The sequence below is a fragment of the Rhineura floridana genome, chromosome 2 (assembly GCF_030035675.1).
Source record: "Rhineura floridana isolate rRhiFlo1 chromosome 2, rRhiFlo1.hap2, whole genome shotgun sequence".
Classification (NCBI taxonomy): domain Eukaryota; kingdom Metazoa; phylum Chordata; class Lepidosauria; order Squamata; family Rhineuridae; genus Rhineura; species Rhineura floridana.
Window position 1 is genome coordinate 102,776,062 of NC_084481.1, and position 22,065 is coordinate 102,798,126.

Below are 22,065 nucleotides of genomic sequence, written 5' to 3' on the forward strand. Positions count from 1 at the left end.
CACCAGATATGTTTCCATGTCCAAGAGATTTCATGTACGTTATTCTGCTCAAATTTATTGTATTTCTTTCATAAACTCAGATATCTTGAGGAATGTACCATCCTGCTATAATTTAGAATGGTTTTGTTTTTCTCTGATAATTATGATCGTTAGCAATTAAGCTTAGGAATGTAGCATAAATTTATGAGGGAAAAATTGTATAAAAATTACTTCGAGCACCTAGTCAGTCTTCTCATCTGGGAAGCTAATACCTTACTTGTGCCCAGATTGCCTTGTGATACAGGTAATTATGTATTAGGAAGGGTACCTCAACTCTACATCAGTGCTTTAGATCTGTAATGCCTTACCTTGTATTTTTCTATTTTTTTTATGCTATTGACTAGCTTCATTTATTTTCTCTTCTGTACTGTTTAATTAGCTTTATTAAGTAAAGGGAATGTGTTAAGTAAACTTATCTCTCTGAGACTTATCCCTGAATCCAAAATTTTCTGTGTGCTGAAATGAGAGGGGGACTAGCTAGCTTCTCCCCTTGACGTGGCATCTATTGCAGAGGGAACTAAAGTGCAGCTTAAATGTTGGACCTAGAGTTTGCTATATAGAAGGCACTCTTAGACTTGCACTCTGAACAGAGCAAATTTGCCATGCAGGTTTGTTGTGCAAGAGCTTCAGATCAATTTTAATTGTACAACATGAATGATTTAGCCCCACCTGAAAACAGCTATGGTCTAGAAGCGTCCTAAATCTTCCCAATTTAGTTTCAGTAGTTTCAGCTCTGCCAACCTAGGGTCTCTCTCTCTTTTTCTCTGCTTCTTTACAGCTTGAATTTTGCTATTGACTTGGGCTCCCAGTTGCACATTTCCATCCCTGAAGAGTGGAAGGAGGTTGGGAAGAAAATTAAAGTACCTTTTGATAAAAGCAGAAGTTACCACCCAGAGTATGATGGGTACTGCCCAGGTGAGTAGGTTTACAACAAGAAAGTGGGTGATGCATCTAACTCTTAATACCAGCTGCAATGCAGGTCAACTTGTTCACATTATGACCATGACTCAAAAGTCATTTGTCTTGTTATGTAAAGTGGGATTCCAAGTGCAAATGCACAGGGCACCAAAATAGACACTGGCAAAGGGTAAGAGTGGATTTCCACGTACCAGGGGAGATCCTCCATGTATTTATGAAGAGCTTGGGTTTTTGAAAAAGACCCTTGCTCCCCAGAAAGCCTCAAGGTAGCAGAGGCTGCGGTAGAGAACACAGGGAGTTTTCTTATACCTAGTCCTACCATTGACCCATCTAGCTCAATATTGTCAACAGTAACTGGCATTGGGTCTCCAGGGTTTCAGGCCTGCCTGGAGATGACAGGGATCAAACTTGGGACCTTTTGCACAGAAAGCATGTGCTCTGCCACTGACCTATCATGTTCCATGCACACTGCCCTCATGCTGTCATAGAACACTGGCAGCAGGGAACGCAGACAGCATAAACCCTCAGCTGCTGAAGTTGCATTTCACCTGGGAGCAAAAAGTGCAGGGTACTGTGTTCAGAGGAGGCACACTGTCAAGCAGACCACCTCCTGGAGTTTGCTATATAGAAGGCACTCTTAGACTTGACATAACCACCCTGTCTTTTCACAACTGGAAAGAGGAGGGAGGAAGAAAACTGACCTTGGAGGGCACACCTATTCCAAGTCCAATTACATCCATGAACAGTCTGTTAGTAATCATTCCCCCCCCCTGCAGTTTCAAGTATCATGCTGAGCGGGTGGTAGAGAAAAGAATTAGTATTGGAGTATGTGTGCCCTCATACACATATCCTCCAAACCCAACTTCTCCATCTGCACCTTGAAAGCACTTAACTTGTCCAAAATGTCTGTGTTGCCTTGTGTGCAATGCATTTGCACACACAACTTCTGTTGTGCTTATGCTGAAAAGTAGTCTGTTCCCTACTGTCATGCGCTGTCCCCACATATTATCTTATAGGGAATGTATTGGAAATGGATTTCTTGCTCACATAACCACTGTAACATGATCTAACCTTTGTAGGATGGGGACTAGAATATCTGCCAGCTGTTTCCTAGGTTTGCCAACTTTTCTTGCTGGCAGGGCTCCTAAGCCTTTTAATTTAATCTTCCGGTTTAGCTTCTTTTCCGGTAAGACGCATATTTCTTCTGTCCTCATTTTTAAGTACTTTTTCTTTCAATTTTTATCTAATACCTTCTAGTGAGCTTGTAAAACCTCATTAGGAGCCGAGTACGACAAACGTGATGTGATTTTATTGTAAGCTCTTTTAATTGAAATGATTTTATCTTAAACCCCTCCAACCTTTTGTCCTCCTCGGTGTTCTGGACACTGTAAAATGGACATAAATTTCCGAGACTGCTTTATTGCTTTATGACCTGTCTTAGAAGCAGTATTTCAACAATCCTTTTCTCGTGTTTAGACGCTCTAATAATCAGATAATCTCCCTAACACATTTTTGGACTAGATTGGATTTACAGTACAGCACCTGTTACAGATTGTTCCATCTTGAATTTCTACTGGAATTGTAAACTATATATGAATTTTTTTGAGTGCTGTGTTATTCAAATGGTAATGACAAGGAGAAATTACCAGCAGTTGGGACTTCCTCTCGAGGATGATGTTTCAGGAAGAACTTTGCAGTCCAAAATTACAAGTTTCTTTCCTTCTACCAGTGAAACAAATCACTCAGATCTGCAGTCTCCTTTAAGACTTCAAACAAACTCACTGAGAGTCAGTCTCCATGACTGGTCATTAGAACATCCGTTTTCTGTTAAAACTTCCTTGAATCAACCAGTTGGTAAAAATCTTGCGGAGGAGTTACAGGACGCCGGCTTTAATAACTCATTGAATTCACCTAATTGATCTTCTTTATCATCTTTTCTTACCATTGACTCTTATTAATTATCCAAGGGGCAGCAATCTCCCCCTCCCAATAGGAGGAAAGAACATCCTTCTTCTGTTTTGGTCTCTGATTTTCCAGAGCACTCATTACTGCTTGATGAATTAAAACTTGTAAAAGCTTTCATCTCAGAAACCAACCAGCTTCTTACTTCAGTGGCGCAGGCGCTTCGGCTACTTCTACCTGCATCCCAGGGTCAATCAAGTGAGACTATGAAGGGTCCAGGGAAGAATAAGAATACAACGAAGCAAAATTTGCACCCCATTCAGAATACCAAGAAACCTAAAAATATTAAAAATCCTAAAACTAACTTTTCTAATAAGATCAATTTTAAACCTTTGTTTAAACTGTTGGACTCTCAAAGGCCGTTGACCACAGCAAAGCGATCAAGCAGCGTAATTAAGGAAAACCGTTGTGCCCCCAAATCAGATACTCAAGATCCTAAAATGATCTCGTGGGTCTCCAACCCCTTGTGTGAGATGGAGGCAAGTAATCCTTTACCTGTGTTGCAATGAGTTAAAATTAAAATATTGTACTGAATATTGTTGTGTAAAATAGTGCAGCCTCTTTATAAAGCATTGGAAACTGAACAATTAAAAGAGACTTGGCGTTGGACCAAAGAGCAACAGCATGCTTTCCAAACACTTAAGACTTTGTTAACTCAAGCGCCTGTGCTTGCATTGCCAGATGGCAACAAGCCATACTGCCTTTATATCTCAGAAAATAAAGGAGTGGCGACTGGAGTGTTAACGCAGAAGTGGGGGCCCAAACAGAGACCTGTGGGATATTATTCCTCAAAATTAGATCCTGTAGCCCAAGGATGGCCTGCTTGCTTAAGAATCTTGGCGGCCGCTTCTATCTTGCTTAAAAAGGCTGATAAAATTATGGTCGGAAGCCCAGTTGAAGTCCTAGGACCCCATGACCTGAGGAAGATAATGGGAGCTGATGCAGCCAGAGTTTTAAGCCCTAGCCGATTAACCATGTTTGAACAACAACTTCTTGGAAGACAGGGAATAACTCTTAGCACCTGCAATACGTTAAACCCTGCAACCCTGATGCCCCAACCAGGACAATTGTTGCACAATTGTGAACATGCCCTTGAAATTGCCACAAAGCCCCGGGATGACCTCTCTGATTTGCCACTTCCCGATGCCCATGAAGTTTTTATTGATGGCAGTAGCAGGATAGTGGAAGGCCACAGAAGAACCGGATTTGCCATAATAGAAGGGAGCCAAATATTATCCAGTGGAAGATTGCCAGACAGCTACTCTGCTCAGCAAGCTGAATTGACTGCACTCGAGAAAGCTCTCTCTCTGTTTGAGGGGCAGAGGGTCAATATATACACAGACAGTAAATATAGTTTCAATGCGATTCACGCTTTCGCGATGATATGGAAAGAGAGGGGTTTCATAAATAGTGTGGGAAAAACCATTGAACACTTGGACATTATTAAGAGACTTTTAAAAGCAGTTACCCTCCCTCAAAAAGTAGCTGTAATACACATTTTGGCACACGGCAGGGAAAAGGAAAAGAGATTAAGAGAAGGGAATAATTTGGCCGATCAAGCGGCAAAGGAAGCAGCTCTCTCTGAAAGAAGCCCCACAGTTGCTCTCCAGCTCATCCTTTTGGATGCTTTAAAGCCTCATTATTCACCCGCTGAAGCAGAGGATGCTGCCACCAAAGCAGCATCCCTGACACCGGAAGGGTGGTGGAAATTGCTAACGGGACAAATTATAGTGCCACGGCCCCTTCTAAGACAAGTTGTACTGGCAGCACATCAGAATATGCACCTAGGGGGGAGCGCCTTAGGAGATTTATTGGTCAGACAAATAATGGCACCAGGACTTTATGTTGAAACTGCACGGGCGGCAGCGCAATGTACCATATGTGCAGCCACTAATCAAAAAGGGCCAACTGCACCCGCGCCAATGGGAGGCCGCCCTTGGGCGTATTACCCATTCCAGAGACTCCAGATTGACTTTTCAGAGCTTCCCAGGAAAAATGGATACAAATACCTCCTTATAATAGTAGACCAACTGTCTGGATGGATAGAGGCCTACCCCACAAGGCAAGCTACTGCGGCGGTAGTGGCTAAGATACTGATGAAAGAAATCTTCCCCCGATATTCCCTTCCTGAAACAATAGACTCTGACAGGGGAACACACTTTATTTCGGAAGTGGTTCAACAGCTCCAAAGGCCCCTCGGATTTAAATGGCGCCTTCATACGGCGTGGAGGCCGCAATCAGCTGGGCAGGTAGAGAGGGCTAACAGGTCCTTGAAGGCCACGTTAACCAAGCTTTGCCAAGAGACTGGACAAAATTGGGTAAACGCCCTACCCATGGCATTGACAATTTTTCGTTGCACTCCCAGAGGACAGACTAAGTTGACCCCATTTGAAGTTTTATTTGGGAGACCGCCAGTACTGGCAGCTCTCAAGACCCAGCCTCTTGAAATAAATCAAATAGTGGGAGATGCCGTGATCAAAAAATATGTTAGTGCCCTGCAGTCTGTTCTTTCCAAACTCTATAGATACTCTCAAGAGTTCCAGAGATTGCCACTGGACGCCGCCATTCACCCTTTTAGACCAGGAGATTGGGTCCGGATCAAGACGTGGAGGAAGGAAACGCTCCAGCCCGAGTGGAGCCAACCAGTCCAGGTGCTGTTAACCATGGATGCAGCGCTAAAGATTGACGGCAAGGCCAAGTGGATCCACCACACCAGAGTCAAGAAAGCATCCGCACCTATCGAGGTGCAGGAGCCAGAGACGGGAATAGCCAAGGATTCCCCAACAGGTGAGGGACGGAAGAAGACCCCTGAAGAAAAGTGGCTTTCACAGACAGCCCCCGGTCTGGGCCTGAAGTTACGTCTCCGCAGAGCGCCTCAAACTTAGTTATTAATCCCGCAACTCAGAATATAGTTAATCCATATTACATATGCATTGCCATAATTATAGCATGTATGGTTTTTATTATGTTGCTTTATCTTGTATTCTACTTCCGGCATGGACACGCCCCTTGACCAGAAATGGTTCTTTGTCACAAACTAACACCTTCCTCAAACTGGTATAGGAGGTAGTTACCCAGTTCCAGCTCACCAGCTGTTGGGTGTGTTCCCCCTTGCAGGTACAACATGGCCAAATTCCACTATATCCTCTTCCGCTTACTATACTGGAATTAGCTGTGGACCGTCCAGCACACAACCAGACTTGGCCACGAAGGGATCAGGTGCAGGTCAAGAGAAGGAAAGGCTTGTGTTGTTGGGAAAACTATGATGGGACAGGGCCCCTGTTGGGGCATTCCTCTTGTTTTTACACACATAAGAGAGGCCCATGGCAAAAGTGGCCAGGGGGAATCCCTTGTCTTGATTTACACTATAATAATACCCATATCAATAAGACCAGATGCAATTGCACACCACAAGGCATGAAGTACACGTTCCGGAAAAATCCCCCTTGTCATTGTGGCCATACAGGATTTGATGACTATTGGCAATGGTATGGGTTAACCTTATGTCGTGCTAACAGCTGGACCACCAACATTCCAGACCAAACCACTATGCTTAGATGGTACAAAGGGGACCAGCCCCAAGCTTGGTCTGAAGTGTATATAGCTTCTGACTCTTGGTATGCCAGAGCTCGGACGGGAAAAGGGATAGAAACCTGCACCCCTACAGCCCCAGGGGTAACTAGATGCAATGCTAGTGGCCCTATATATACTGAGCCATTATTCATGAGCTGGTACTTTACCCCACAGCATGGCTTTCAGTCTCATTTAAATGGGACCATGCAAGCCCGTCATTCACAAATATGGCCCTTGGGTAAATGTGCACTTAAACATCATTGGTTTGTTTGTGGAACCACTGCTTATACATGCTTGCCCCCCGACTGGAGAGGAAGCTGTTATGTGGCCTACTTAATACCTAATATTAATGTTAAACCCAAAGGACAACACATTTTCAGACCCTTATACACCAATATCAGGGACAAAAGGCATGCTTTACATGCTGGAAATCACAACTGGAGGAGTAAGGTTTGGACCCCCCAAGATTTGATTGATGAATACAAACCATTGACATGGAGCTCTATTGGAATTGTTGGAGCCAGGTCCATGACCAATGGCCTGTTAAGGTTGCAAGCTGTAGTAGAAGTGGTTACTAATGCCACCGGTGAAGCAATACGCACCTTAATGCAGGAAACTGAGCAAATACGTAAAAGATTGATCATTCACCAACAGGGTCTTGACCTACTCCTCGCCAGCTCAGGTGGGCTCTGCGCCACCTTAAACACTAGCGGTGAGTACTGTGTTGAAATTGGAGATGAATCACAGGTAATTAATCAATTAGTAGACCATGCAGAAATAACAGCGTATGTGGGCGATCAGCAGTGGAAGGGCCTAAATTGGGACTGGCTTACAAGCTGGCTGCCAGACTGGGCCTGGCTGAAACATCTCTTTGTTATTGGCTGCATTATATTCCTTATTCTTATGTGCTTACCATGTATCATATCCTGTGTATCTGGCATGCTTATTCGGGTCATGAAAAGAAAGGCCCAACTGATGATGTATCAGCAACTAGCCTTGCATGAGATACAGGGAGATTATACTGAAATGGCACCAACTGAAATGGCACCATCTCATGAAGAGGTATGGAACCACACTGTTTATGCTCCCCAATCAGTTGTTACTGGAGAAGGAAATATTTATGCCACCATTGACAATTAAGAAGATACTTTCTTACTTTTGAAATTAAGAAAGTATCTGAGGGGCAAATGTTGCAATGAGTTAAAATTAAAATATTGTACTGAAATAAAATCAAACAATGCTAAGTGAAACATATGCTTGCCTCCCTTGTGAAAAGTATGGGAGTTTTCCGCTTATCTGCTTCTTTAACAATTAAAAATGTTGTTCCCAGCTTATCGGACCAAAGGTCAAGGATAGAGGAAGTTTGGAAGGAGAACAGAGAAGTGGACCAGAATAGACAGATGCTGAGAAATTAAACAATGATGTATTCTTGATTAGCTATGCATTTCTGATATTATGTATGTGACGCATCTATAGCCTATAAATATGATGACTGTCAGCAATTCTGGAGAGTCACTTAAGGGTGGCCCTCCCTTTGCAAAGGTTCTAATAAAGGCAAGTATTTGCAGTAGTCTGGTCTCGTCTCAATTCCTTATTGGCATCTCAAGGAATTCAGCGCTCTTATCGGTCTGGCCTCCATACAGGCCTGGCTCCTTTTGTAACACCTGTGAGTGATCCTCCTTCCCCTTTAAGGGTTTCTGATTCCCGTTTTCCGACTCCTTGGAAACTGGTTTTACAAGCGGATAAGCTGGCAATTTCTTATAAAAGTAAAGTTGCTGACTGAAGGCTCCCATTTCCAAGTATTTCATTCCTGGATAATTGTATAAGCAAAACTATGCTTGTTCCTCAGCGTATGAGTTTTATAAGAACTGTGAAAATATTATCTCGCTCCTCCCACGAATGGCGCTTGATCATCACCTGCCATTCTCACGCCATGGCGAATCAAATTTTTCAAATAAGGAATGCTTTGGTTAATTTCGGTCTCTCAGTGCAGAGATACTATCGAAATGTATCTCTTTCTACTTTGCTTGATACTTCAACTATGCAGTCTAGGCACTACAGCATCTCTTCGCCAGTTATCAACTCATCCTCCACTGACCATTCGTCATCTTTATCTGAGCCTTTTTCTAAGATAAATAGATTTCAGGAGTATGCAGATTACACTCAACTGCCTGTTGCTTCTTCTCAAGAAATGGAACCTAAGGAAAGCCAACTTGCGGAATTGTATCTCACGCTACCTGAGACCGAAAGAGCGTCTCTTATAAATAGGCTTTATCAGTTGATCTACCGTCTCAAGTCCTCATCCTCGGACAAAGCTTCATTAGCAAAGACCGATTCTCCCAAAACAGATGAGTCAGATTTATCCCATCAAACCAACCCGGGCAGATGCAGACATAATATGAATAATAAAACCAATAGCCCTTTACAGGCCGAGGGATGGGTTAGATCAAGATTCTTGGCTCCAGAGGAACTTGGGTCCCCCAATGGACATCAGAAATCCTTATCTCCACAAATTGTCTCCAACTCAAAGCAGTTATATAGTACTAACAATGGAGCAGTATATAGAGATGTCAATGGATTTTTAAATCTAATTACTGAATTTAATTGACAATCCCCTTTTTCTCCAAATTGTGTTATCCCGACTTCTTCTGCTGTTCCTTTTTCTTTTTCTAATGTTCCTAAGTTTTCCCTTTCAGCCAAGCACCCCCTCCATTTCCTCTCATGGAATATTGCAGGATGGAACTCTAAGCTAAATGATCAAGAGTGGATTTCTTATCTCTCTAGTCACGATATCATTTTTCTTCAAGAGACTTGGATTACCTTTAAACCCTTTTTAAATGGATTTATTTCTTTACACCTCCCAGCGACTCCTTCAACGAATGGCAGAGCAAAAGGGGGCTTAGCGATTTTTGTCTCCACCTCTTTAGATATTCAAGTAACTCTTTTACAGTCTCTGACATCTATTGCGATGGCAGTTTTAATGGAATCTGGTGCATTTTCTACACTGCTCGTAAATGTATATATGCCATCCACACAGTCATGTGACTCTATAAGATATAATTGGGATGAACTGGACCGGTATATTTTAGACCTTGAGTCTGTCTACCCCACTGCAAATCTGATAATTATGGGAGACTTTAATGCAAGGATTGGCCCCAACAACGGCGCATTGTTCTCCTCAAAACTTTGGTGTGGAGAGGAATGTGACCATTCAGCCTTCCCTTTCAATAGGAAATTGAAAGACCAAAAGAACAATAGTGGGGGAATCTGTTTAGCTCGATTAGTAGCATGCCATCACTTGCTCATACTAAATGGTCTCGAGCATGTAGACGACTGTGCCGAGTATACGTTCATTTCTAAACTTGGAAGCAGTGTAACTGATTATGGATTAATATCTTATAATTTATTTAACTTGATAGAAACATTTGCTATTGGAACTAAGTTAAACAGCGATCATCTCCCTCTCAGCTTCTCTTGTCACATCTTTGAGAAGTTGCGCTTATCCTACAATTATGGCTCCATAGCAAATTTTTCTACCCATCATAAGAGACCTATTTGGACACCTTTTCTAGCTTCCAGGATAGAAAATTATTTGACATCTCCGAACGCCCTGGACATTCGGTGGCAGTTAATGAATCCCTGTCCCTTAGACGAGTTACTCATGACATATGCTTCTTTTCTCTCTCCCCTTAATACCATATTATCCCATAGGTATTCTGGTTCCAAGCTCAGTGAATTCGAGGGCCCCAAATGGTTTGATAAGGATTGTCTCTCCCTTAAACGTCAGCTAAGGTCTGTCTATCTAAAATATCGCCAGCAACAATTGAACCATCTCCCTCCAGTATATTATTCAATCAAAAGAAAATACAAAGCAACTCTCACGTCTAAGAAGAACATAGCACTTAAAGAGGAGTGGAATAAACTCATCTGTGCGTCCAGGTCTAAAAATTCAAAATATGTCTGGTCTATCATTTCATCTGCCTTTAGACCATTGCCTTCGGTTATGTGTTCCATTTCCCCTCAATTATGGGAACGTTATTTCACGTCCCTGTACCAGAATGAATGTTCTAATGACTTTACCCCTTTTTCTTTCCCCGATTCCTTTTCCCTCCCGCCATGGACGCCTGTCACCCAATCTGAAATAAGAGAATTGATTGTGGGCTTAAAAAAAGGTAAAGCGCCGGGCCTTGATAATATCCCCCCCGAGCTTCTACAAAACTTCCAGGATTGGTGGACCCCTTTACTTGCTAAGTTGTTTACTAGGTTTAATGAATCGGGGCATTTTCCGCCATCCTGGCAAGAAGCAACAGTTATCCCCATCTATAAAAAAGGGGATAGAGAGGACCCCTCCAATTACCGTCCTATTAGCCTTTTATCAGTTATTGGCAAATTGTATGCCTCCTACCTGAAAGTAAAACTTCAGTACTGGATGGACGAACAAAATATACTTGGCATGGAACAAGCAGGATTTAGAAAAGGCTTTTCCGCTTTAGATCACTGCCTCATTTTACATCATCTTGCGGACAAGTATAATAAACATAGAGGCAATGGCTTGTTCGTCGCCTTTGTTGATTTAAGAGCTGCATTCGACTCTATCCCCCATGACAAACTTTGGTCGAAACTCTTAAATTCCACTATTGATAAAAGACTTCTTTTTTTGATATACCATCTTCATCAACATACATCTTTGCGAGTATGTTGTGGGAAGGATGGTGGTTTATCAAACTCCATCCCCACGTATACAGGGGTGAGACGGATGTATTTTGGCCCCCCTCCTCTTTAATTTATATTTAAATGATTTGAACGCACATTGTCTTTCTCCCAACTTCCACAATCCTAAGATAGCGTCTGTGTGCTGCCCATTGTTGCTGTACGCCGATGCTGCTGCGCTTATTTCACTCTCAAAGATTGGTCTTAAACGTACGATAAGGGTGTTTATGGCCTATTGTATAGAGAACCAATTAACAATAAATTATGATAAAACCAAAATCCTTGTGTTCTCTAAACGCAGAATTTCTCCAATTTGGAAAATTGCTCAAGTAGCCCAATCCAAATGCCTTGGTATTATTTTCCACTCTTCTTTGAACTGGTCTACTCATATAAAATCGGCGGTAACGAGAGCAAGGAATTCTATAAAGAGTCTGCTCCGATACTTTTATTATAAAGGAGGGCAATTTGTGCCAGCGATTATCCAGATATTCAAAAATAAGATTATTCCTCAACTCTTATATGGAGTTCCAATCTGGATCCACTCCTTGGACCCTTCAGTTGAAGCCGTGCTCTCTATCCTGTTACGTCGCCTTCTCGGTGTCCCGAGGTGTGTACCATCAGCGGCGCTTAGACTAGAATGTGGGTTAATATCATTGGAATGCCAGGTTTGGTTGACGACTGTCAACTATTGGGTTAAAATATCCTCCAATATTTCTCCGGGTCTTTTATCCCTATATTGGGATGACAATTGGCCTTCTACTTGGAATAAAAAATTGGAAACAAAATTGTTGAGAATGGGTCTTTCCAAAGATTATTTATCTACTCAATCGCCAAGTGATGCGCTAAATATAATTCGTACCTGTTTCAAGGATATCGATTTCCAAACTTCAACCAGCATGGCCTTGAAAATATGTTCCCCTCTGTATTTGAATTTAAATTTTGCACCTGGTAAAATCGCTTCTTACTTAGATATGTTAACAATTCCTAAGCTACGTGTAGCATTCTCTAAAGCTAGGTTCAACTCCTTAGACTCTGCGGTTCTTGAAGGAAGGTTTAGAGGGATTCCATATGAACATCGTATTTGTCCTTGCGGGGTTGGTACCATTGAAACCCTCCATCATTGTTTCCTTTCCTGTCCTTTATACTCCCAGATCCATAATAAGTTTCTTAATCCTATAATGGCGAATGTACATCATAAATCCTCTGATGCTATAATTGCTTATCTTCTTGCTGGTTTAGATAAAGAAATTACTATTCAAGTTGCCAAGTTTGTATATGTGGCCCAGCAGAAACGTGCTTCCCATTTATTGTAGTTAATATATAAGCTCAGTCAAACAGAGCTGTGTTATTGCATTTGTACTGTCATAAGTTTCTATTGTTGACTGTAATCCACTTGTTCTCTCTCTTTTCAAATATGGGTCTATGACCGCAAATAAACTAAATAAAAAAAAAAATACCACTGAACTATCATGTTCCATGCACACTGCCCTCGTGCTGTCATAGAACACTGGCAGCAGGGAACGGCAGAGAACATAAACCCTCAGCTGCTGAAGTTGCATTTCACCTGGGAGCAAAAAGTGCAGGGTACTGTGTCCAGAGGAGGCACACTGTCAAGCACACCACCTCCTGGAGTTTGCTATATAGAAGGCACTCTTAGACTTGACATAACCACCCTGTCTTTTCACAACTGGAAAGAGGAGGGAGGAAGAAAACTGACCTTGGAGGGCACACCTATTCCAAGTCCAATTACATCCATGAACAGTCTGTTAGTAATCATTCCCCCCCCCTGCAGTTTCAAGTATCATGCTGAGCGGGTGGTAGAGAAAAGAATTAGTATTGGAGTATGTGTGCCCTCACACACATATCCTCCAAACCCAACTTCTCCATCTGCACCTTTATAGCACTTAACTTGTCCAAAATGTCTGTGTTGCCTTGTGTGCAATGCATTTGCACACACAACTTCTGTTATGCTTATGCTGAAAAGTAGTCTGTTCCCTACTGTCATGCGCTGTCCCCACATATTATCTTATAGGGAATGTATTGGAAATGGATTTCTTGCTCACATAACCACTGTAACATGATCTAACCTTTGTAGGATGGGGACTAGAATATCTGCCAGCTGTTTCCTAGGTTTGCCAACTTTTCTTGCTGGCCGGGCTCCTAGGCCTTTTAATTGCTGCACAACAAGCAGAAATTCAGCTGGTGAGGTTTTTCCCAACATGCAGATGCACTGTGGGAGAGCTCCAAATGCTGAAATTTTGCTTGTTGTGCATCAAACTTCCTTTTCTGGTTAATAGGAAACTGGCCTCCTTTCTGCTTGTCAGCCAAAGGAATTGGGCCCTGGGGTGGGAAAGTCCATTTCCTGTAGCATTCCCCATCAAACACATGGTCCTGGGTCACACATGTGTTTTGTCTCTTTCTTCAGGTGAGCAAGTGAAACAGGCTGATGTTGTCTTGCTTGGATTCCCTGTCATGTATCCCATGGACCCAGAAGTCAGAAGAAATGACCTAGAGATGTATGAGCCTGTGACTGACCCTCAGGGGCCAGCCATGACCTGGGTAAAGAACTGGTCTTGAGAAGGATGGAAATTCAGTGGTTTTAATGTGAAAGGTGTGGGGTCTTGCATGGGCTTGCTGCTGAAATGGGTTTCTCTGAATGCGGTCGTGGTGGTCACTAGTGATAATGGGATTAGTTTCTTTTCCCCATTAGAGCATGTTTGCTGTTGGTTGGTTGGAGCTGAAGGAGATAGGAAGAGCACAGCAACAGCTGAGCAAGTGTTTCAGCAACATCAGTGAACCATTCAAGGTCAGGCAGGTTGAAACATGTCCCTCTCCCTCAAAATATGATCTTGCAGGTACTCTTTTCTATACAGTATCCTTCAGAACTTTTATTTTTCTCTGACATCCTCAGATCTGGGTGGAGAACTCTGATGGATCAGGAACCGTGAACTTCCTGACAGGGATGGGTGGATTTCTGCAAGCTGTCATTTTTGGGTACACTGGATTCAGGTACACGTTATATGAATACCGTATATTCTGGCGTATAAGACGACTGGGCGTATAACACGACCCCCAACTTTTCCAGTTAAAATATAGAGTTTGGGATATACTCGCCGTATAAGACTACCCCTGCTTATGACATGCAGGTACTTAGCAGGAAAACTGTCACTTATAAACTTACAAATATTAATATTTGGATTGTCCAGTTGTTTTGTTTTTGTGCCTAGGAATTACCACCAAAAACTGGGGAAAGATGTGAGAAATCTTTTTTTTAAAAGCAACATTAAATGCCTAGACTCTAGTTTCCAACACTATGGAGTATTTATTGATTGATTAAGAGAATTTATATCCTGCCCTTTTGCTGTTAAAAACAGAGCTCAGCACAGCTTACAAATATAGTAAAAACAATAAAAATACACAATCAGAGAAAAACAAGCCAAAATGTTAGGAAAAGGAGTCTTTCACACCACATGCTCAGTTCTAAATACTGTTGCAGCAAGTTTTACAAGTTCCTCCAGTATTCCACTGGTGCAGGCACTCAGACATTCAAAGTACTGTATGTTTCTTAGGTTTTATAAAAGCAGAGCTTTGCTTAACTCAAAATTTCTTCTCCCTTTGATAACCACATCTACACAGGTTCCACCTCCATACTCAAAATGAAACTGAGCCTGGAAGTGTACAACAACCCCACACATACTTTGCTAATTCGATTATCAATGCCAGGATGTCTGTCTTATCGACTACTCTCCTGCTCCCCCCCCCCCACACACACACCGGGCATCATGAAAGACCCAGTCCTGGGCTCAGAAAGAAAATAAATATCTGGTCCTCTTCAAAGTATTGATAAGCCTCTTGTTTTAATTGAAATAATGCTGTTGCTTCTATGGCTGTAACAGAGTGAGGTTAAAGATAAGTGAAATGCAAATAGGAAAAAAAATACAGAAGGCAGTAACACTTTCCTAAATGTAATACCATACCAACCACAACAAGATTCCTATAAGGCAAAAAACTAAGCATCTCACAACCAGTCAGGATTCCTAACCAAAAACCAAAAATATGATAAATGAAGAAATATTTATATAAGCATAACTATCAAATATATTTATTATTTACACAAACTGTAAAGATATTTATAGTGCAATCCTAAATTTATTTATTCAGAAGCAAGTCCCAGCGTATTCAATGGGGCTTACTCAAACAGGGACAGAAATGCAACCTCAAGTGATAAGCAACTTCATTCACACAACCCAAAATTCCGAATCATGCCACTTTACACTGTTTTGCAACTGTTTATACTTGTTTTTATGGTTATTGGATTTTAAATGGCTTTATTTCTTGTTGTGAGCTGCCTTGGTTTCCAACCCTACCTCACAGGGGTGTTGGAAAGACTCCATACACACACGCACACACTGCAGATGTATAAATACATACAGCCCATATAATAGTTTATTGTCAAACCAATTGGTCATTGCAGAAAAATCAGTATTAGTTTTTTAAAAATCAGTATTAGTTTCCTACAGAATAAAAACTGCAATACCTAAGTAAGCCCTGCCTACTTGCTTTAAAATAGGACTGGGGGGGGGGCAGAAAGAGAACACAAACACAATTCTTTTTTACATTCACTCCAAAGTCCCATTGATTTTCAGCACATTCATAATCATGTCTACTCAAAAGTAATTCCTACTGAATTCAATAGGATTTACTCTGGACATATGGGATTAGCACTGTTTTTACCCCCAAAAGCAACTATTGGGAAGGTTTTCAAAACACTGCCCAGGATCTGACTCCTACACACAACAGGGGGAAAAACTGAAATGTATATACCTACCCAATTTAGCAGATTTTCAGATAAACAGGAGAGGAAACCACCATTTTCTGGCCTCGCAATGAGGTTTTGCAGACACTGCCACCAAACAAACACTTCACTGATTGGCTGAAATCCTGAACGGGCGGGGTTAAAGCTACGAAGTGCTATACAGTAGTTTAAAAAAAGATTTAACCGGGGGGGGTGCCTGACGTTTTTATATATATCTCGAGAACCGCACCACCTAGAAACTTAATTTTTTTTTAAATGAAAGCTGAGAATCTGGGCCACCTAAGGGGCTAGCCGGGCGCCGGGTGGCATGCTTAGAATCCGGGTAAAACCCGTCTATCCGGGCAATATGGCAACCCTAATAAGACGACACCCGGCATATAAGACGACCCCCGACTTTGGAGAAGATTTTCCAGGGTTAAAAAGTCGTCTTATACGCCGGAATATACTGATTTTGATGTCCATATGCCTGAAATCCATTACAATAAAAAAATGGCAGTTCCTATCAAAAAGGTATTTTCTATTTCAGGAAACTGAATCACATATGAGCTGCAGTTCCACGTGTTGTCTCTATGATGACCTGTTGGAGTCAGGAAAGATGCATTCCTATTCCCACTGTCCCTATCACCCTGCTGATGATTGAAAAACAAAGAAGCAATTGCAAATTGATAGTGAATTTTTAATGAGGTGGACTGGTTTTAAAGGGATACTCCTACTGGATTGGTCTATGGCAAGTCTCTGGTCCATTCCAGTAAAATCTGCACGCCCGCTTACCCTCAGATTTAAGTAATCCTGTTTCTTCTGATTTGTCCTCCATCTTCAAATTTCAGGCCAATACAAGCGAATAGCCCCAGTGCAAGGACATTATTAGAGGGAAGGGCTTTTGTCTCTGAGGTAGTGTGATTTAAGTTTAGCTGACCTAAGGTGGGAAGAATAGCAGAGTTTTTTCCTCTAATGAGATGGTCTCTGATTTATTTGTGATCATATTTGTGGTTATAGCCACAAAGTTTGTCCTAACAACAAGCAGAAGGCAGCTAAGTCAATACTGAAGTAGGATGTAGCATTTTGACGTCACAGATAAAAATAACCATGACACTGCCTAAGGGTTAAGGAAGAAGAACAGGAAATGGCTGAAGCATCCAAAATAGATCCAGTGTGGAGAGTTCCTCACTGTGATACTTGAGGAAGTGGAAAAATGTCCTCCTGGGAGTAGTTCTTGGTGTGGCCTCTGGCCCCTTCAACTACACTTGAGAGACCCAGGACTATTGCACAATCAATTTCTACTTATATTTATTTGTTGTAATTAGAATGCTGACATTAAAAAGGCAGAAGGTAGTTGTCATAACAAAAATTAGTATTTCTAGAGGCAAAATCAACAGAATGAGATGTGAAAAAATGTGGTAGCTTTGCTGGGGCACTGCCAGATGGCTCTCAACTGTGCTTCTAATTTCGACAGTCCATCTTGTTTGGCTGCTTTTGGTGCCTGTGTTGATCTCTGCTGGCCCACACAACTGGCAGGAACTGTCTTAAGCTGTCCAGACCACTGTGAATATGTGTGTCTGTCAAGGGGGGAGAGAGAACAGGGTGGCTGGTGAAAATTGTACTTTCTCCTAGGAAGGCTTCCTGTGCTAGCTTTTGTATGATACAGTGAGTGTGTTCAACCAGGAATATGTAGTCTTGACACACTAAATATATTGATATAATTTTTAAAAAAATCTGTCTTATTTTCTCAAGGAAACTTAACATGGTTAATGGGTTATATAATACAATGTTAAACCAATAAGCACCCCCAAATTGAAATTGGTACCATAAAACAAAAATTAACAAACCCAATGAGCCATCTAAATAAACAGAAACTAAACCAGAAACTAAAATAAATAAATAAATAAAACAAAAGTACTTAGATTGCAATCCTAGCCCCATAATGTAGATTTTATATGGCTTGGGGTAGGGTCCTCTGTTCTGCTTGTGTTATTCTGTAAAACACAGTGTTCATTGACAGTGCAATCATCATTGTGTAGTTAGACACATCAGTCCTTCAAGCCTACCACTGTAAATTCTCACTTGGCAACAGCTCTCCCAGGTCTCAGGCAAATGTCTTCCCAGCTCTGTTCCATGAGATCTGATGCTCAAGATGACAGGGGTAGTGGAAATGGAAAGCATGTATTCTGCTGCTGATCTAAGGCCACTCAGTTTTAGTTTAAAATTGATATTTTAGATTTAAACATTAATTTAATCTGTCTTTCATCCACTTTCTGTCTTTCACACACGGAGGCATTTGAGGAACTATCTTCATTTTAGAAACGACTGATCAGAATAACAAGGGATACCTTTGAAGGGCAGCAGCCAGGGTGCTGTGTTTAGGGAAAAGCCTGCATTCCATTTCATGTTCCTTATTACTCAGAGCATAATAACAGGTGTACTGGTATCTGTAATAATATGTAGGATTCACTGTCCTGGCCACAGACTCTTTTTTTCACCTTTTTAGGATCACCAAGAAGCACCTGAAGTTTGACCCTGTTTGTCCGGATGACATAAAGGAATTAAGGATTACTGGAGTGTGTTACTTAGGGAGCAAGCTGGATTTCACCCTTACCAATGAAAACATCACCATCAAAGTGAGAAAGTTCTCCTCTGTCCTACAGGCTTCTAGTTTGGAGGCTGTACTGGCAGGAACAGGCGAGCATCTTCCCTTAAATGAAGGTACTACATCTCCATCTACAGCTGTAATGTCAACATTTCCAGTTCCCCTTCCACTTACCAGTTTTATATGGATAATGTTTAACTAATGGGATATATGCTTAGTATATAGCACTGGACAAGCATTTATCATGGCCTTCCATAACACATGTTTGTGAAAGCTGGAACTGGGCCTATCTAGGATCCACAGCCAGGCTCATGAGCAGATAGCAGCTAAGCCAAGAGCCATGACGTTCTTTGTGGGAGGGAAAGCCCCTATACAGCAGTCCCAGTGTTGTACCTAACCTCCTTTAGAACCTGGGGTGAAGGTGACACTGCAGTCTCAACAATGGCGGACAGAGGAGGTGAGTTTGAGGCTGAAATCTGTGTGGAAGAAAAATAGAGAATATTCATGTGAGTGACTTGATCAAGAGGGTGGGGAATAGTGGGGGAAACTTATCAACAGACATCAAATGCCTCTTAAAATGAAGCACGCTTCTCTAGTGACTCTTCTACCTTTTCATAGGACAAGGGTTCATCCACTCTGGATTTTCCCTGTGGGAATCTAGCAAAAGTAATCAACAATAGCAACAAAATAGCACTACAACTGACATCACTTGGAAAGGCTTGTTGCTGGCACAATTTTCCCAATTAAAACTGCTGTGGTGATGATGGCAAGAAAAGGCTGCACAGAGAGGACCATGCATTCTTTTAAACAAAGAAATGGCTCCTGTCTGAGCTCCAACCAACTTGTTGGATCCATTTTCCATGAACATTTACACCCAGAGATGAGCTAAATGTAGGTGGTACACGTTGCTACCCCAGGAAACCTGTCAATCCTATATAGAAGACTAAAATGATGATAATACTAGAAAGGATTACTTGGATTGGAAGGCCACCTTTACAGCTTGTGTGCCTTTCTTTCTGTTTCAGGACAGAGTGTCTCCTTCCCTACAGCTGCTGGTTGGATCCAGAAATCACATGCTGAGACATTTTAAGCCAAGCTTATTTTAATTCCATAACAAGTATGAAAAACTACCAAGGATTTTAAAGCATGGCAGAGAGCCAGTATCTTAGAGCTTCATGGTCTATTAGTATACAGCAATATGGAGGAGACTGAATCTTGACTACATTGTTTATGTCAGCAGCCTGCTGAAGTGGAAGTTAGTTTGAAATGTCCCACCACCACTACAGAGATATAGCTTACTTCCTGACTAGTGAGTAGATTTTGAAAGGTTCTGCAATGGAGAGAAAATAAAATATGTTTATTTTGGAGGAGAAGTTAGTCTGAAGAAATCCTAAGATGTTTCCTGATTATTTGCTTATTTTACATGATAGTGTATTATAACAGAGCCATTACTCTCTTGTAACACACAGCCATTTGTCACTGGAAAAATGGGACTCATACTAGCCAGTACATCCATTGCAATTGTGAGTGTTGTGCAGCCTATGATTATGTGGGTGTTCACAGACACCTATTGGCTGGTGCTTGTGACATTTACTTCAAAAAATCCATATGCATGGGGACTTCCGGGAAGGGTGACTTAGCCTGTGCCTGCTTTTGAGACGGGCTCCTGCCTCAAAAGAAGCTTATTCAGATATATCAGTCAGATTTTCTTTTTTTTTTGACTGATTAAACTTCTCCCGGGTAGGGAGAAACGAAGAGATTAACCTCAAAGCCTATTTTTGTTGGGACGACCAGATCTCATTAATTTATGGGACGAGGTCCAGCCGACGAAGGTGGGACGGATTTTCAACAACAAGCTCTATCTGATAAAGCGAACGTTCATCTTATCTTCTAAGAGAGAACGCACTAACAGGCAAGCACCCTTCTTTCTATATTTTTCTTTTATTTGACTTAAATTGTTGCTGTTTAAAAGAGATTTGCCAGATTGATCGGTTCTTGACATCTCACTGGGGAGCCATAACTTCTCTCTGCTACTCACTAATTAATAGCTTATCTCTGTTTTTGTTGCAAAAAGCTGTCCTGGATTTGCATTCTAAAGATATACACAGAAGAGGGATTTCTATTCCAGATTTTTATTTTGAAGAATATTATATTGTCTGAGACTACTCTCTTTTTGGTCTATTTTATTTTGACGAATCTGTTTCCTGACGACCGCCATTAATTGTTTCGAGCCTGGGAACTGCATTTTGTTTACTTAAGCATGGAGAGATAAGGCTGTCTGCTCTGTTTATACTGTGATGTCACCAAGTTTGGAGTATTAACCCAATTGTTGCTGAAATAAGAAGTGGTTTTCCTATATTTTTCTTTTAAAATGGCAATTAAGAAAGTGGCTGAGAATCTGGAAATAACTATGTTTCAGAAAATAATGGATGAGATTGAGATAACGAAACAAAACCTGCGACAGGGTTGTAAGGAGCTGAAAATTGAATTGAGTAAAATGAAGCAGGAGATTAAAGATATAGGGGTCCCTGTGAGAGAGGTGACCCTGGAAGGGGTCCCTGTGAGAGAGGAGACCCCGGAGATTGGAACAAACGTGGAACAGGAAAAAGATTTGGAGTCTATGGACTTTAGAAACAAAATCTATTGTTTGGAGACACAGGAGATTAAAGACATAGGGGTCCTTGTGAGAGAGGAGACCCTGGAGACTGGAACAGGGGTCCCTGTGAGAGAGGAGACCCTGGAGACTGGAACAGGGGTCCCTGTGAGAGAGGAGATCCCGGAGATTGGAACAAACGTGGAACAGGAACAAGATTTGGAGTCTATGGACTTTAGAAATAAAATCTATTGTTTGGAACTCAATGTTATCTCTGAAGAAATTAATGAAGATTCTAGAGATAAAGTTATCAATGGCATGGATAATCTTCTGGACTGGAATGATGTGATGGAGCCCAATATAGAGAAAATCTATGGAATTAACTGCAGCCATGTGACAATGGAAAAACTTTCAAGAGATGACCCAGTGTATTTTGAAAAAAAGAACAGAGATATGATTTTACAGCAGTATTTCAGCAACCTATTCAGAATGGATGGCAAGAAAATATTTGGGATAGAGGTAATTCCCATCAGACTCTTACTATATGACTATGGCTTTGACAGCAAGATTATTATGGAATACTGATAATGGAAGATTGGATACTGAAATTACTGGACTTAACAAGACTACTGAAGATGGAAGATGGAAAATGGAACTAATAGGGATAATAGAACAATGGCTACTGAAATTACTGAACCTAACAGATTCTGATGTGATGGATTAATTGAAATGTTTATTTTGACTATGGTTATGACAATAAGATTATCATAATTAGTAATGAGATGGATTAATCGATATGCTTATCTGGAAAAAAAAATTGATAGATATATTTCTTAAAGAATTGAAACCTCTCTTTGACTTTTTGTGGAA

General features: G+C 41.4%; 1 protein-coding gene across 11 annotated transcripts in view; it reads left to right on the forward strand.

The window, feature by feature from the left end:
* Positions 1 to 21,596, forward strand: part of PGGHG (protein-glucosylgalactosylhydroxylysine glucosidase) — a 34,504-nt gene extending 12,908 nt beyond the window's left edge. For 7 of the 11 annotated variants that reach the window (XM_061609872.1, XM_061609874.1, XM_061609875.1 and 4 more), the window contains 6 exons: positions 818 to 954; positions 13,628 to 13,761; positions 13,913 to 14,008; positions 14,114 to 14,211; positions 18,504 to 18,718; positions 19,628 to 21,591. In XM_061609872.1, coding sequence (XP_061465856.1) covers positions 818 to 954; positions 13,628 to 13,761; positions 13,913 to 14,008; positions 14,114 to 14,211; positions 18,504 to 18,718; positions 19,628 to 19,692 — 745 coding nt within the window. In that variant the 3' untranslated portion in view covers positions 19,693 to 21,591. Of the gene's footprint in view, positions 1 to 817; positions 955 to 13,627; positions 13,762 to 13,912; positions 14,009 to 14,085; positions 14,212 to 18,503; positions 18,719 to 19,627 lie in introns of those variants that run through there. The other 4 variants (XM_061609871.1, XM_061609870.1, XM_061609881.1 and 1 more) reach the window with 4 other exon arrangements.
* Positions 21,597 to 22,065: the final 469 nt, after the last annotated feature.